At 45.7% G+C, this 17,560-nt stretch overlaps 1 protein-coding gene across 5 annotated transcripts in view; it reads left to right on the top strand.

Annotated features, from left to right (window-relative positions):
• Positions 1 to 17,560, top strand: part of LRP4 (LDL receptor related protein 4) — a 409,878-nt gene that overhangs the window by 194,334 nt on the left and 197,984 nt on the right. For all 5 annotated transcript variants that reach the window (XM_086959686.1, XM_086959685.1, XM_086959683.1 and 2 more), the window contains exon 3: positions 10,568 to 10,684. In XM_086959686.1, coding sequence (XP_086815812.1) covers positions 10,568 to 10,684 — 117 coding nt within the window. The remainder of the gene's footprint in view (positions 1 to 10,567; positions 10,685 to 17,560) is intronic.

The raw sequence follows: 17,560 nt of genomic DNA, 5'->3' as shown, positions 1-17,560 counted from the left end.
CACCATTAGAGTTAGTGCTTTTAGAATTGTTTATGGGTTTTTTTTGTAAATGTTTAGCATTTTTGTTTCCTGTAGCCAATGCTAAAGTATTACAAATAAAAAAAGCCATAAACATTTCTAAAAGCTCTAACTGAAATGGTCTGAGAACTATTGCACTGTGTGAGGGTGAGGGTGAGTGTGAGTGAGGGTGAGTGAGGGTGAGGGTGAGTGAGGGTGAGTGAGGGTGAGGGGTTGAGGGTGAGGGTGAGTGAGGGTGAGTGAGGGTGAGTGAGGGTGAGTGAGGGTGAGGGGTTGAGGGTGAGGTGTTGAGGGTGAGTGAGGGTGAGTGAGGGTGAGGGTGAGTGAGGTGTTGAGGGTGAGTGAGGGTGAGGGTGAGTGAGGGTGAGGGGTTTTGGGTGAGTGAGGGTGAGGGGGAGTAGTTGAGGCTGAGTGAGGGTGAGTGAGGGTGAGTGAGGGGTTGAGGGTGAGGGGTTGAGGGTGAGTGAGTGAGGGTGAGGGGTTGAGGGTGAGTGAGGGTGAGTGAGGGTGAGGGGTTGAGGGTGAGTGAGGATGAGGGTGAGTGAGGGTGAGGGGTTGAGGGTGAGTGAGGATGAGTGAGAGTGAGGGTGAGTGAGGGGTTGAGGGTGAGGGTTTGAGGGTGAGTGAGGGTTTGAGGGTGAGGGGTTGAGGGTGAGTGAGGGTGAGTGAGGGTGAGGGTGAGGGGTTGAGGGGGAGGGGTCGAGGGGGAGGGGTTGAGGGTGAGTGAGGGTGAGTGAGTGAGGGTGAGGGGTTGAGGGTGAGTGAGTGAGGGTGAGGGGTTGAGGGTGGGTGAGTGAGGGTGAGGGTTTGAGGGTGAGGGGTTGAGGGTGAGTGAGTGAGGGTGAGGGGTTGAGGGTGAGGGGTTGAGGGTGAGTGAGGTTGAGGGTGGTTGAGTGAGGATGAGTGAGAGTGAGGGTGAGTGAGGGGTTGAGGGTGAGGGGTTGAGGGTGAGTGAGTGAGGGTGAGGGGTTGAGGGTGAGTGAGGGTGAGTGAGGGTGAGTGAGGGTGAGGGGTTGAGGGTGAGTGAGGATGAGTGAGAGTGAGGGTGAGTGAGGGGTTGAGGGTGAGGGGTTGAGGGTGAGGGGTTGAGGGTGAGTGAGGGTGAGTGAGGGTGAGGGTTTGAGGGTGAGGGGTTGAGGGTGGGTGAGTGAGGGTGAGGGTTTGAGGGTGAGGGGTTGAGGGTGAGTGAGTGAGGGTGAGGGGTTGAGGGTGAGTGAGGTTGAGGGTGGTTGAGTGAGGATGAGTGAGAGTGAGGGTGAGTGAGGGGTTGAGGGTGAGGGGTTGAGGGTGAGTGAGTGAGGGTGAGGGGTTGAGGGTGAGTGAGGGTGAGTGAGGGGTTGAGGGTGAGTGAGGTTGAGGGTGGTTGAGTGAGGATGAGTGAGAGTGAGGGTGAGTGAGGGGTTGAGGGTGAGGGGTTGAGGGTGAGTGAGTGAGGGTGAGGGGTTGAGTGAGAGTGAGGGTGAGTGAGGGGTTGAGGGTGAGGGGGTGAGGGGTTGAGGGTGAGTGAGGGTGAGGGTGAGTGAGGGTGAGGGGTTGAGGGTGAGTGAGGGTGAGTGAGGGTGAGTGAGGGTGAGGGGTTGAGGGTGAGTGAGGGTGAGTGAGAGTGAGGGTGAGTGAGGGGTTGAGGGTGAGTGATGGTCAGGGTGAGTGAGGGTGAGGGTGGGTGAGGGGTTGAGGGTGAGTGAGGGTGAGTTTGAGGGGTTGAGGGTGAGTGAGGGTGAGGGGTTGAAGGTGAGTGAGGGTGAGTGAGGGTGAGGGGTTGAGGGTGAGGGGTTGAGGGTGAGGGGTTGAGGGTGAGGGGGTGAGGGGTTGAGGGTGAGGGGTTGAGGGTGAGTGAGGGTGAGGGGTTGAGGGGGAGGGGTTGAGGGTGAGTGAGGGGTTGAGGGTGAGTGAGGGTGAGGGGTTGAGGGTGAGGGTGAGTGAGGGTGAGTGGGTTTCTGAGCTGCAAGATGTACCATCAAGCTCAGCAGTAAGACCTTACAGAAAAAAAGGTTTTCCCTGCCAAATTGCAAACACATGATCGGCCATGCTACAGTATAAAACTGCACTAAATACTTTTAAATATACACATGATTAAACAAAGGTGTGTCCAAAAACATCCTTCAATCACAAACGAGGTAATGGATATAAAGATGTACCTATATTTTATGCTAGAGGGGCGTGATATTTCAAACACCCTCTGAAGTCATAAAAGTTGCAAAGAAATTTGAAAAACATGGAATCCAAATTCAGATTGTTCCTCACGTAGAGAACACAAGGTTGAAATTTCACTTGCGAAATATATAGGACGTGAGCGAGCTGATAATATCTGACAATATAATTTCTCAACCTCTGTAAACAACAGTATACAGGTAGATCTAGAATGAGGCAGCAGAGAGGCCCGCGGCCAGGATGATTAATTATACACTCATGCTCAGCCGTTCCCTTGGTATCCGGTTTTCTGCTTACAGTAGATAACACAGGTGTCATTTCCATGAAATGTTCTCTTATTTACTTCAAGCACAAGAATAAAAAAAAATGTGTGGGAAGAGGCCCTCACACTTACTAACCATTTATTCAAAGCTAGGCACACATCCAGGCAAATCGACAGTCTGTAGATTCACTACAAAAGTCCAACGAAATGCAAACAATGATACATTAACAAATCGGAGCGATGTTGCTTTGTCTTTAATTCAGTGTTCACTGAGCCAAAACAGAACCAGCCAACACGTGTTTCGGCTCATATGGAATAGTCCCGGACTTCCTCAGGGCTGAATGTTAATGATAAGGTCTCTGAAATCGCGCTGCCGGTGATAGTTCCAACCCAGCTGGGCTGTTTGCTGGCAGTGATTGAGGACTTCTAATGAGTAAAAAACGTCAGGTAAAAAGTTGAAAATCCAGGTACGGGCGCCGTGGTACCCGGAACACTGTGAATTGCCGCGAGGAGGCCCGTAGTGTGCGCGCTTCTGATCGAATACTGATTGCGGTTCAGCCGGCTGCATATTGATCCACCTCACAGCCCCTGCCCTGGATTTTAAACGTGTTACCCAAAGGTTTTTACTCCTAAGAAGTGCTCTGAGGATCTGGACTGCAGTCTCTCTTCGAATTCAGAATTCTCTTTCTTTACAAAGATGTACCTCTCTCCTCAAGCAGATGCTGCTTGGTAAACATCTACATCTGGATCATCTCATGGTACAGATGTGCCATCTCGAGGCTGTCCTCTGTACAGTATTCGGCTACACAATTAGTAACAATATGTACAATACCCGGCAATGAAAGTCAAACTATTACTCGAAAAATCATCAAACATAAGGATTCCTTTTGGTCCACATATATATATATACATATATATACTTGAATATATCCTGACTTTACAGGTCTGTTCCGCCTGCATGGGCTTCATGCTTCCTTTAAGGTGGAAGTGTGCCAGGCGCTTGTTATGTCGGATGGTTTGGACGGCGTCAGCCATCAGGACATTCTGCCTGAATTTAAGATGGTGCCTTGAGAAGCAACGTAAGCAGGCGCATCTGTGTGTGAACCATAGACACAAGCACTTGCAATGCAATAGGTCTCGCATGTACGTGAGTTTAAGCTACTGGCAATGTAAAGGATACTGCGTTTTATTTATGTTTTAAAAAACAAAACATAAATAAGAGGCATTGTTATTTACAATGCCCATAGCTCAAACTCGCGTACATGCGAGACCTGTTGCATTGCAAATGCTCGTTGGGACTTCTGGTGGCGACGTCCCCTGGGCTCAAATATTAACTCCAGGGTCTGAGCCAGATGCTGGGGGCGCGGGTGGTAAAGCCTCAATGTGGTCACAGGCCGACTGGCCGAGGTGAGAGCCACGCCCCCTTGAGCCTCCTCGCTGTTGGCCCCGGTGGAGGCGGCTGGCCCCCCACAGGAGGCCGGGGTGGGGGGGGGGGGGGGGCAGCATGTCCCAGGCAAAGCGCGGCATGGGTTAGCTGGTGCTCTGCATTATTACACCTTTTAGCGGAACTGAACATGTTTAAAACATTTTTTTTAAGGTTGTTTGGTTTTGCACTTGGTGTCGTAACACATTAAATTGGGTCATATGGGGGGGTGGGGGGGGGGGCACGTCTTCTCTACCCAAGAGCTTCAGTTCGTTCCTAAGTACCGCATCCTGCGTGGCGGTGGCGAGTGAGGTGTTGTATTGTGCGCGAGTCAGCGCGAGGGCATGTTGATGCGAGGTTCCCCTCGGTTGTTCATCACATGGACTCGCGCCGACTCGTGCCATTGTTTTCATTCAGTTTGGCCTCGAGTGATATTATTGTTCAATTGTGCATCACTCGAGACCATCTCCAGTTGCTTACTGTTACACTGCATGCCCTAACTGTATTGTGAGTTACTGGCTATCTGTGTCTGCTGCCGGAGCTGTATGCAGGGAGTGCTTCATTTCTTGGAATAAACTTGATTCTTCACTTTCAATTTGTTGGTATTTACTCAACAAACTTGGCGACGAGCGAGGAGCACTGAACCTGTTCTTTAAGGAAGCACTTCCTGTACATTTTTATACTTATTTACTATTTTTCAATTTTTCCGACCTCTGGAAAAAATTTAAAAAAGCATTCAAAAGCATTCATTCATGCTTCAACTTACTTTGGATGCAGTTCACAGTCTCCCGAAGAAGCTGATTTAACGAGCGACTTGAGGAACGGTGTTTCCATTAGAAAAGCCGACTTTATTTCACTCGCGTGTGAAGGTGCGCGTCTCATTTCCTTAATCGCGCTGGCTAATCCTTCCTGCACGCGTATTGGCTGCTCCTTAAAAGGAACTACGCTGTGGCTGATTGGTTAAAACGGAGTTTATTTCTGCAATTCCTGTAGAAATTAAAGACGCCGCTCGCTATTGGGTTACCATCCTTGGTAAAACTGACAAGGTGACTTCGTTTTCATCGCTTTATTTAAAAACGAAGAGATCTATTCAATTAACAGAGCATAAAAACCTCAAGGACACAGCAACAGACGAATGGTGAAATAACTTGAAGGACAGAGAAGCAGATGGATGGTGATATATGAACACAGGAAATTTTTTTATTATTTTTCTGTTATCCTATGTGACTTTTTTTTTTTTTCTCTCTGCAATTCTATTTTGGATTTTTTTTTTTTTAAAAAAAAGACTATTCTATTATTATTTTGCCATTAACATTCAGTATAAATTATTATCTCTGTTACAATGTGTGCTCAAGGTTATACACTTTCACCTCCACAAAGTTATTGGTCAGCTGGTAGTTCTCCTTGTATGCCATGGATTGAATGGAAAGCCTATTTCTTAAACTATATTGAGACTTTAGATGCAAGTGGCAAAATGAAAGCTCCTGAAAAGAAAGGTATTTTTTTACACAGTTTAGGACCAGAAGGATTAAAAGCCTTCAATCAACTTCCTATATCACAAGCAAGTGGTGACATGAATGTATTTGACAAGGCAGTATATGATTTTGATAAGTACTGTTCTCCCAAAGTGTGTATAGGAATTTCGAGGTTTAAGTTTTTTCTGAGAAAACAATTGAGTGAAGAGACTGTGGATAACTTTGTTTCTTCTCTAAAAACTTTAGCTTTAGATTGTAAATTTGGTAATCTACAAGAAGATTTTATTAGGGACCAAGTAGTCATGCACTCTAAAAATGAAACTATACAAGAGAGACTTTGGATTAATGGTGATGAGAATTTAGACTTTGTTTTGTCTATTGTCAGAAAAGCTGAACTTTCCTGTAGAAGTGCACTACAAGTTAAAGGGAAGGAAACTTCCGTGAGTAAAAATATTGTTGCCAAAATCAATCAAAAGTATGACAGTAATAATAGAGATACTTACAAAAAGAAACAAACATTCTCTTCCAAACCTAATGCTGAAATTTCAAGAAGTAATCTGAAATGTTTTAGATGTAACAGCAAATCACATTTAGCAAATGATAAGACTTGTCCTGGTTTGAGACAAAAATGTTCAAAATGTGGGTTAAAAGGACATTTCACTTCTGCTTGCAGAAGAGGTAATGTAAATCAAAAAGTCAAGTGTATTGAGTTGAAGGAGAATAGCGATGAGGATGATTTTACAGATGAACCCAACGACTGTTTGTTTGTTTTGAACATAAAAGATACCGCTGTTCTGAATGTAAATGACCGTTCCATAAAGAAAAAACCATTGTGCGACATGGTTATTGGTGGTGTAAAGATTAACATGTATGCAGATTCTGGATCACCCTATTCCATAGTGTGCGAATCTGTCTGGGAAAAATTATTTGTACCTAGACTTGGTAGTCATTTAGAAGAGAGTGACATCAATCCTGAAGGATATTCTGGGGGAAGGATAGATATTTTAGGTTTCAGAACCTTAGTTTTCAGATTTAAAAACAGAAAATGCATTGCAAAATTATATGTATCAAAGAAGGGTCCCTCAGTTCTTAGCTGGTTTGATTTTGGAAAACTTGACATTGTTTTGGATCCAAATAGTCCTACTCCAGTGATGTTGATTGATGAACAAAATGGTATTTCTTCTTTGATGTTAAGTAAATTCCCAAATGTTTTTTCAAAAGACATTGGAAGATTAACCAACTTTAAACATGAGATCCGTTTAAAGGACAACGCTTGTCCTAAAATACATAAGGCTCGTAATATTCCCTTTGCTGTCAGAGAGGAAGTTAAGAATGAATTGAATGCTCTAGTAGAAGGAGGAATAATAGAGAGAATAGAGTCCTCTGAGTGGGTTTCGCCCATAGTGGTTGCCAGGCGAGCCAATGGCAAAGTGAGATTATGCATTGACCTTCGCCATCTTAATAATAATATTCTTGTAGACCAATTTCCCCTTCCTCGCATTTCTGAAATGTTATCTGTAGTTGGGGGGTCTAATATTTTTTCAACAATTGACCTATCTGCTGCATATCATCAGATTGAGTTAAGTGAGAAGAGTAAGGATTTGACAGCATTCATTACACCATTTGGGTGCTTCAGATTCAATAGGATGCCTTTTGGATTAGCATCCGCTGCAGCAATTTTCCAGAGGGTCATGCAAGATATTTTGAAAGAGTGCAAAAGTGCCATCTGCTTTCAAGATGACATTTTGGTGTTCAATGATGATAAAGATAAACATATTATAGCTTTAGAGGAAGTTTTGAGCGCACTTAATGTACATGGCCTTACTATTAAGCATGAGAAATGCAAGTTTGGTGTTCATTCTGTAAATTATCTAGGCCATGAATTGTGTGCTGAGGGCATCAAACCTAAACCCTCACTTTTGGAAGCTATTAAATCGGCTCCTCACCCGTTATCTAAAGATGACGTCAGATCCTTTTTAGGGTTAGTTGAGTTCTACGCTAGGTATGTACCTGATTTCTCGTGCAGAACTTATAATATCAGACAGTTAATTAAAAATAGGGTTGTTTTTGAATGGACTAATGAATGTGAGAAAGAGTTCAGTGATGTAAAGAATGCAATTTGTTCTGCAAGTGCGTTATCTTGTTTTGATCCTTGCCTGGATAACATTATTACTACTGATGCTAGCGCGAAGGGTCTAGGAGCTGTGTTTTCGCAAAAGAATAAAGAGGGAAAGGAAGTTATTATTGCACATGCTTCAAGGGCACTTACTCCTGCTGAGGAAAAGTATTCCACAATAGAGAGAGAGACTTTAGCGTGCATCTGGGCGTTGGAACATTTCAGGGTGTTTGTCTGGGGTAAGGAATGCACTCTTAGGAGTGATCACAAACCGTTAGTAAGGTTACTTACTACAGAAGGTATGTTAAGGGCTTCAGCACGAATTGCACGTATGTCCATGCGTTTGCAGGATTTTATTTATAATATACAATACTTACCAGGAAGAGAGAATGTTTCTGCGGACTTTTTGTCCAGGATGCCTTTACCTATTCAAGAGGATTTGCATAATGATTGGGACAATTTTCAGATTGCCATGATACATGATGAGGGTCCGATTTCAATTGATCAGACTTTGTGGAAAGAGAAGTTTGGAAGTGATGACATTTTGAAAAATGTTGCCAGATATATAGTTGGTAGGTGGCCTGAAAAGAAGTGTTTGAGTCCAGAGTTGAGGAGCTTTTGGGAAGTAAGGTCGGAACTTTCATGTTGTGGGGACATCATCAAAAGGGGTGAGCGCATCATACCACCAGTGGGTGTAAGGAAAATTATAGCATTACAGGGTCATGAAGGCCATAGTGGCATGGTTAGAACCAAGCAACAAGTTAAACATTTATTCTGGTGGCCAGGAATGGACATGTTTATCGAAAGATTGGTCAGAAATTGTGTAATATGTGCCAATTCTGATAAGTCTTTAGTTACTTTGAAACCCAATATGAGTACACATAGTATTCCAAATAATCCTTGGGAAACCATTGCCATAGACATTATGGGTCCCATTGGCTGTGAATCCAAGTATGTCATAGCAGCTATTGACATTTTTTCCAAATGGCCCATTATCAAAATTGTCCAGAAGATAGATACGGATTCTGTCCTGTGTTTCCTAGATAAAGTTTTTATTGAAGAAGGGCTACCTGTAAAGATAATATCAGACAATGGTGTACAATTTATCTCCAAGAAAGCCAATGACTATTTTTCAAGACTTGGCATTGTTCACTCTACTACTTCCTTATACAATCCCAGTGGGAATGGGGTTATAGAGAGATTCAATAGGGTTCTGAAAGGGGCCATACAGATCACTAGTAATGAGGACAAAACATGGGAAGTAGAAATTTTTAAGAAGGTGTGGATGTACAGAACAACCACAAACTCAATGACTGGATATTCTCCTTTTGAGATCATGAGAGGAAGAGTACCTAGGACAAAGGTGAACCCCTCGTGGTTGGTGAAGTCCACTCCTTCCAATGTGGATTTCGGTGTGGTCAAAGAAAACCTCGTTCGCACCCATTGTTCGAACAAAATATATTTTGATGAGAAATGCGGGTCAAGAAAAGATCCCAAGGTAGAAGTGGGCATGATGGTAAAGGTCAAGAAGCCATGGAAGGTTAAGAAAGGTGAAAGTTCATTTATGGGGCCTTTTGAAGTCTCAGAAGTTTTAAAAAATTCTGTGAGATTATCCAATAATAAAGTTTGGAATCTGAGTAGAATTGCCATCCTCAAGGCAGACAAGGATGTTTACCGTAAGGAGGTTATTTCTGAACATCCTGATTTGTCTTTTTTGGATGAGGATGCTTGTACTGCAGACGTTTCACCTTGTTGTTCTAATAGTAACCTTTCCAATCAGGATACTGCTTCAAATGTAGCTGCCTGTCCTGATATAAGTGTCATCAACCAAGATGTTACTGGCCAGAATATCTCCTTACCTAAAAGAATCACTAAGCAACCTAAGTGGTTGTCTGATTTTGTCGCTTTTATTACCAGAAAAATGTAGTTCACTGTGTTTTTTTTGTTGTTTTTTTTTTTTCTCTTTAAGGGGGAAAGGTGTGTTGTATTGTGCGCGAGTCAGCGCGAGGGCATGTTGATGCGAGGTTCCCCTCGGTTGTTCATCACATGGACTCGCGCCGACTCGTGCCATTGTTTTCATTCAGTTTGGCCTCGAGTGATATTATTGTTCAATTGTGCATCACTCGAGACCATCTCCAGTTGCTTACTGTTACACTGCATGCCCTAACTGTATTGTGAGTTACTGGCTATCTGTGTCTGCTGCCGGAGCTGTATGCAGGGAGTGCTTCATTTCTTGGAATAAACTTGATTCTTCACTTTCAATTTGTTGGTATTTACTCAACATGAGGCCTGCCCGAAGGTGTCCGCGTTGGTGCTTCTGTCTGTGGATGGCTTGCAGTAGGTCTGCACGAGTTTGAGTGGGTGTGGAGGTGTGAGCTGTTACCTGCGGATTATTCTACGAGAAATGTGTTCCATATACTTTAAATGGAAGTCTGTGGTGTGGCTTAAGGGGAGGGGGCTCTTGTGTGAGGTGGTCTGTGGTGTGGCTTAAAGGGAGGGGGCTGTTGCGTGAGGTGGTCTGTGGTGTGGCTTAAAGGGAGGGGGCTGTTGCGTGAGGTGGTGTGTGGTGAGGCTTAAGGGGAGGCACCTATTGCGTGAGGTGGTCTGTGGTGAGGCTTAAGGGGAGGCAGCTGTTGCGTGAGGTGGTCTGTGGTGAGGCTTAAGGGGAGGGGGCTGTTGCGTGAGGTGGTCTGTGGTGAGGCTTAAGGGGAGGCACCTATTGCGTGAGGTGGTCTGTGGTGAGGCTTAAGGGGAGGCAGCTGTTGCGTGAGGTGGTCTGTGGTGAGGCTTAAGGGGAGGGGGCTGTTGCGTGAGGTGGTCTGTGGTGAGGCTTAAGGGGAGGCGCCTGTTGCGTGGGGTGGTCTGTGGTGAGGCTTAAGGGGAGGGGGCTGTTGCGTGAGGTGGTCTGTGGTGAGGCTTAAGGGGAGGCAGCTGTTGCGTGAGGTGGTCTGTGGTGAGGCTTAAGGGGAGGCAGCTGTTGCGTGAGGTGGTCTGTGGTGAGGCTTAAGGGGAGGGGCCTGTTGCCTGAGGTGGTCTGTGGTGAGGCTTAAGGGGAGGGGCTTGTTGCGTGAGGTGGTCTGTGGTGTCCCTCGTGGTGATCTGAGTGTCTCTTTTTCTTCCAGTGCTCCCCACCTGCTCTCCCATCGATTTTCACTGCGACAACGGGAAGTGCATCCGGCGGTCGTGGCTCTGCGATGGCGACAACGACTGCGGCGACGACTCGGACGAGCAGGAGTGTCGTAAGTCGCGACAGGAACTTACAACTGCATGAGGGGGGGGGCACTATCACCTGGGAGAGGAGCAAGTGGGCGAGGCAGCTGGGGGCTTGGGAAGGGTTCTTGACCTCAAGTCAAAGTTATTGTTTTCAGTAGTATTTTGTGGTCTAAACAATATCGCCCATCAAAATTACACAAAAAGTACTCAAAAAAGCATACAACAAAGTGTGTTGGAGCGTCTCCAACATGCAATACTTTGGTAGTGGACCAAGTATATTGTGTACTATGTGGTGACACTTCGGCCCAGATTCACAGAACTAACTTAAGACAACATCCTAAACTTACTACCATTTTGGTATTCACAGAAGGCACTTACTGATTGATAAGTAAGTGCCTTCTGGGAATACCAAAAGGAGTAAGTGCACTTACTCCTTTTGGTATTCACAAAAATGAAATGAAATGAAAAGGAAATTTATAAAGCGCGAATATTCACCCTAGGGTATCTAGGCGCTAGCTCATCAATTAACTGGACGGTACAAGGCCACGTCAGAGGTTAAACAGCCAAGGCACTTACTCATTGATGAGTAAGTGCCTTCTGTGAATACCAAAATGGTAGTAAGTTTAGGATTCCGTTTTAAATTAGTTCTCTGGACTATAACCCTATTGTAAGTCACCCAGGAGCGTCGTAACCATAGATAGGGAAGAGGCCAAAGGCAGAGCGCCTTTTTCATGGAAATCAAACTTCGATGTGATGTGATATATTCTGATATCATTTAAAGCAGTGGCACCGGGACGCCTCTTGGCTGCGGCATCTGCGCGCTATACAAGCGATAATAACATAACATAACATAACAAAGGCCCCCGCAGTGCAGGGGGGGGGGGCGAGTTCCAGAGGGCCTCCTCAGGGCAGGACCCTGGGCTGAGAGCTCCCGAGTGAGTCTGGAGTTCCCCCCTCCACGTACTTTACAGGGCCCCCCTCAAATTTCTTTACGCTACCGATTTAAAAGTATGTTATTGAATATAATCAGTTGGCAAAAAAGCAGCCGTCTGATATATCAAGCGATAACGTGTAGTATAACTGTCTGACCCCCGCTCACTGGATTCCAGAAGTGGAACCTCGCCTGCTAGAACGTCACTACTGCCTTCGAATAGGTTATTACAATGTGATAGTCATTTTCTTATTACAGCTACGTTCCCACATTACAATACTCATAAATACACACTGTTGGCTCCTTAAATAGACCTAGAACGTTCTCTCACTTATGAGATAAGTACATACATCTGGTGTGTAAGATACTCACCCTTGTGACATGAAATAAGACCAACTTCTTTAAAGAAAATGCAGGATGTAATACAGGTGAGAGTGAAAAATAATCCAAGTCTTGAGGTGTGACATCTGAAATCTTGCCTTGTGCACTGGGACCGGGGTTCGTTATGACTTGTACAGTATGATCGCTGGCAAGGAAGGCTCCTCAGAGGGCCAGGTGTCGAGCCCCCTTCTTTTGGTGCAGGCAGGGCTTGTTTACCACCTCTAGGGGGTACTATCTGTTGGTGGCCTTGCGGTGTGCTCTTGTGCAGTTGTCGCATTGCTTTCACTTATTTATTTATCTATTTATTGAATTTATATATGGCGCGACAGCTACCCTGAGGGTTTCCCGGCGCCCTGGATCAATGTTACTGAAGGGAGACAGGGGACAGTTATTGATTGAACAGCCATGATTTTACTCCCTTGCGAAAGTGTAAATAACATGGTTCTAGCCGTAGTTGGAGGGGTAGTGAATTCCATAATGTCGGCGCCAAAAAGGAGAAAGAGCGACCTCCTAGTCGAGCCCTTTTTATCTTGGGCACAATGAATTTTGCTTGATTTATTGAGCGCAGGTTACGCGCAGGTAGGTATTTCTGGACCATTTTACATAGGTACTCCGGGGCTGTTCCTAATTCTGTGCATATAGCACAGTGCCTTGAATTTTGTTCTGCTGGACACTCTCAGCCAGTGTAGATTTCTAAGATGGTCTGTCATCCTCGTACCTCCTGGGAGATTGAGGAGTATTCTGGCTGTGGAATTTTGTACTACTTGTAGTTGGTTCAGGGTTCTCTTCGTAGCTCCTAAAAATAGTACATTACCGTAGTCTAATCTAGACGTAATCAATGCCTGTATAACAGTCCTCTGGGCCCCCTCTGGCAATTGCCACAATATTTTTCTCAGCCATTTAAGGATGAGAAAACATGTGGAGGCCGTTTTGGCTGTGTGTGTCTGCATGGACAGTTTGTCATCAATTATAATCCCTAGATTACGTGCGGATTGAACAGCGGTAGGGATGGCGCCCATTTCCGCGGGCCAGTGCGTTGGGCCCTAGAGATTCTTTTGATTGCCAAAAATTAACAGCTCTGTTTTTTCCCCATTCAGTTTTAGTTTTTTAGAGTGGAGCCAATTGGCCATTTTGAGTAGTCCTGATCGAAGGGGAGAGATGTCCGATTTTTCAGAAGATGTGAGGGAGAACACAAGTTGTGTGTCGACAGCATATGAATAGATGGTAAGATCCATCTCTTCTGCTATGTTAGCTAGGGGCGTGACATACACATTGAAAAGGAGGGGGCTCAATATAGAGCCCTGGGGTACTCCATAGGGGGACGTATGTACTTCAGACCGGTTGCCTTTGGAGAAAACCTGATAAGTGCGGTGCAGGAGAAATTGCTCCAACCATTTTAATGCTTTCCCTCTAATACCAATGTCTTCTAGGCACTTGATGAGGGTGGTATGGCATATGGTGTTGAATGCGGCACTCAAATCCAGAAGGATGAGTGCCGCCGTGCCTCCCTTGTCCAGTTCTTGTCGAATGACCTCAGTAACCCCAAGTAGGGTGGACTCCGTGGAGTGACCTTTTCTAAAGCCTGATTGTGAGTAGTGAAGCAGATTATTGTTATTGATAAAGTCTGATAACTGCTTGTTGACGTGTTTTTCTAAAATTTTTGACATAATCGGTAGTAAAGATACCGGACGAAAATTAGAGAATATTTCGGGGTCGCTATTGGCCTTTTTTAGCAAAGGGACTACCATTGCGTGTTTCCAGTCATTTGGTAGTATAGCTTCCTCTAGGGAGGCGTTTAATAATGCTCTAAGTACCTCCAGGGTAGGACTGTCTAATTGTTTAAGAACAAGTGCAGGTAGAGGATCTAGGGGTGAACCTGATTTTATGCTAGTCAAGGCTGCTCTGAATCGCTTGCAGTGTGCTCTTGTGCAGTTTTCGCATTGCTTTCGCTTACAATCGCTTGCGGTGTGCTCTTGTGCTGTTGTCATATTACTTTCGCTTAGAAACACTTGCGGTGGTCTCTTGTGCAGTCGTCGCATTCCTTTCGCTTAGAATCGCTTGCAGTGTGCTTTTGTGCAGTTGTCGCAATCCTTTCACTTAGAATTGCTTGCAGTGTGCTCTTGTGCAGTTGTCGCATTGCTTTCGCTTACAATCGCTTGCGGTGGTCTCTTGTGCAGTCGTCGCATTCCTTTAGCTTACAATCGCTTGCGGTGTGCTCTATTGCAGTTGTCGCATTCCTATTGCTTAGAATCGCTTGCGGTGTGTTTGTGCAGTTATCGCATTCCTTTCGCTTAGCATCGCTTGCGGTGTGCTCTTGTGCAGTTGTCGCATTCCTTTCGCTTAGAATCGCCTGCAGTGTGCTTTTGTGCAGTTGTCGCAATCCTTTCACTTAGAATTGCTTGCAGTGTGCTCTTGTGCAGTTGTCGCATTGCTTTCGCTTACAATCGCTTGCGGTGGTCTCTTGTGCAGTCGTCGCATTCCTTTAGCTTACAATCGCTTGCGGTGTGCTCTATTGCAGTTGTCGCATTCCTATTGCTTAGAATCGCTTGCGGTGTGTTTGTGCAGTTATCGCATTCCTTTCGCTTAGCATCGCTTGCGGTGTGCTCTTGTGCAGTTGTCGCATTCCTTTTGCTTAGAATCGCTTGCGGTGTGCTCTTGTGCAGTTGTCGTATTCCTATTGCTTAGCATCGCTTGCGGTGTGCTCTTGTGCAGTTGTCGCATTCCTTTTGCATAGAATCGCTTAAGGTGTGCTCTTGTGCAGTTGTCGCATTCCTTTTGCTTAGTATCGCTTGCGGTGTGCTCTTGTGCAGTTGTCGCATTCCTATTGCTTAGAATCGCTTGCGGTGTGCTGTTGTGCAGTTGTCGCATTCCTATTGCTTAGCATCGCTTGCGGTAAGCTCTTGTGCAGTTGTCGCATTCCTTTTGCTTAGAATCGCTTGCTGTGTGCTCTTGTACAGTTGTCGCATTCCTTTTGCTTAAATCGCTTGCGGTGTGCTCTTGTGCAGTTGTCGCATTCCTATTGCTTAGAATCGCTTGCGGTGTGCTGTTGTGCAGTTGTCGCATTCCTATTGCTTAGCATCGCTTGCGGTAAGCTCTTGTGCAGTTGTCGCATTCCTTTTGCTTAGAATCGCTTGCTGTGTGCTCTTGTACAGTTGTCGCATTCCTTTTGCTTAAATCGCTTGCGGTGTGCTCTTGTGCAGTTGTCGCATTCCTATTGCTTAGAATCGCTTGCGGTGTGCTGTTGTGCAGTTGTCGCATTCCTATTGCTTAGCATCGCTTGCGGTGGTCTCTTGTGCAGTTGTCGCATTCCTTTTGCTTAGAATCGCTTGCTGTGTGCTCTTGTACAGTTGTCGCATTCCTTTTGCTTAAATCGCTTGCGGTGTGCTCTTGTGCAGTTGTCGCATTCCTATTGCTTAGAATCGCTTGCGGTGTGCTGTTGTGCAGTTGTCGCATTCCTATTGCTTAGCATCGCTTGCGGTGGTCTCTTGTGCAGTTGTCGCATTCCTATTGCTTAGAATCGCTTTCAGTGTGCTCTTGTGCAGTTGTCGCATTCCTTTTGCTTAAATCGCTTGCGGTGTGCTCTTGTGCAGTTGTCGCATTCCTATTGCTTAGAATCGCTTGCGGTGTGCTGTTGTGCAGTTGTCGCATTCCTATTGCTTAGCATCGCTTGCGGTAAGCTCTTGTGCAGTTGTCGCATTCCTTTTGCTTAGAATCGCTTGCTGTAAGCTCTTGTGCAGTTGTCGCATTCCTTTTGCTTAGAATCGCTTAAGGTGTGCTCTTGTGCAGTTGTCGCATTCCTATTGCTTAGAATCGCTTGCGGTGTGCTGTTGTGCAGTTGTCGCATTCCTATTGCTTAGAATCGCTTGCGGTGTGCTGTTGTGCAGTTGTCGCATTCCTATTGCTTAGCATCGCTTGCGGTAAGCTCTTGTGCAGTTGTCGCATTCCTTTTGCTTAGAATCGCTTGCTGTGTGCTCTTGTACAGTTGTCGCATTCCTTTTGCTTAAATCGCTTGCGGTGTGCTCTTGTGCAGTTGTCGCATTCCTATTGCTTAGAATCGCTTGCGGTGTGCTGTTGTGCAGTTGTCGCATTCCTATTGCTTAGCATCGCTTGCGGTGGTCTCTTGTGCAGTTGTCACATTCCTTTTGCTTAGAATCGCTTGCTGTGTGCTCTTGTACAGTTGTCGCATTCCTTTTGCTTAAATCGCTTGCGGTGTGCTCTTGTGCAGTTGTCGCATTCCTATTGCTTAGAATCGCTTGCGGTGTGCTGTTGTGCAGTTGTCGCATTCCTATTGCTTAGCATCGCTTGCGGTGGTCTCTTGTGCAGTTGTCGCATTCCTATTGCTTAGAATCGCTTGCAGTGTGCTCTTGTGCAGTTGTCGCATTCCTTTTGCTTAAATCGCTTGCGGTGTGCTCTTGTGCAGTTGTCGCATTCCTATTGCTTAGAATCGCTTGCGGTGTGCTGTTGTGCAGTTGTCGCATTCCTATTGCTTAGCATCGCTTTCGGTAAGCTCTTGTGCAGTTGTCGCATTCCTATTGCTTAGAATCGCTTGCGGTGTGCTCTTGTGCAGTTGTCGCATTCCTTTTGCTTAGAATCGCTTGCTGTAAGCTCTTGTACAGTTGTCGCATTCCTATTGCTTAGCATCGCTTGCGGTGTGCTCTTGTGCAGTTGTCGCATTCCTTTTGCTTAGAATCGCTTAAGGTGTGCTCTTGTGCAGTTGTCGCATTCCTTTTGCTTAGTATCGCTTGCGGTGTGCTCTTGTGCAGTTGTCGCATTCCTATTGCTTAGAATCGCTTGCGGTGTGCTGTTGTGCAGTTGTCGCATTCCTATTGCTTAGCATCGCTTGCGGTAAGCTCTTGTGCAGTTGTCGCATTCCTTTTGCTTAGAATCGCTTGCTGTGTGCTCTTGTACAGTTGTCGCATTCCTTTTGCTTAAATCGCTTGCGGTGTGCTCTTGTGCAGTTGTCGCATTCCTATTGCTTAGAATTGCTTGCGGTGTGCTGTTGTGCAGTTGTCGCATTCCTATTGCTTAGCATCGCTTGCGGTAAGCTCTTGTGCAGTTGTCGCATTCCTTTTGCTTAGAATCGCTTGCTGTGTGCTCTTGTACAGTTGTCGCATTCCTTTTGCTTAAATCGCTTGCGGTGTGCTCTTGTGCAGTTGTCGCATTCCTATTGCTTAGAATCGCTTGCGGTGTGCTGTTGTGCAGTTGTCGCATTCCTATTGCTTAGCATCGCTTGCGGTGGTCTCTTGTGCAGTTGTCGCATTCCTTTTGCTTAGAATCGCTTGCTGTGTGCTCTTGTACAGTTGTCGCATTCCTTTTGCTTAAATCGCTTCGGTGTGCTCTTGTGCAGTTGTCGCATTCCTATTGCTTAGAATCGCTTGCGGTGTGCTGTTGTACAGTTGTCGCATTCCTTTTGCTTAAATCGCTTACGGTGTGCTCTTGTGCAGTTGTCGCATTCCTATTGCTTAGAATCGCTTGCGGTGTGCTGTTGTGCAGTTGTCGCATTCCTATTGCTTAGCATCGCTTGCGGTGGTCTCTTGTGCAGTTGTCGCATTCCTTTTGCTTAGAATCGCTTGCTGTGTGCTCTTGTACA

This window comes from Lissotriton vulgaris, chromosome 2_2, assembly GCF_964263255.1.
Source record: "Lissotriton vulgaris chromosome 2_2, aLisVul1.2, whole genome shotgun sequence".
NCBI lineage: Eukaryota > Metazoa > Chordata > Amphibia > Caudata > Salamandridae > Lissotriton > Lissotriton vulgaris.
Note: the sequence above shows the minus strand (reverse complement) of the source record. Positions and strands in the feature narration are given on the sequence as shown.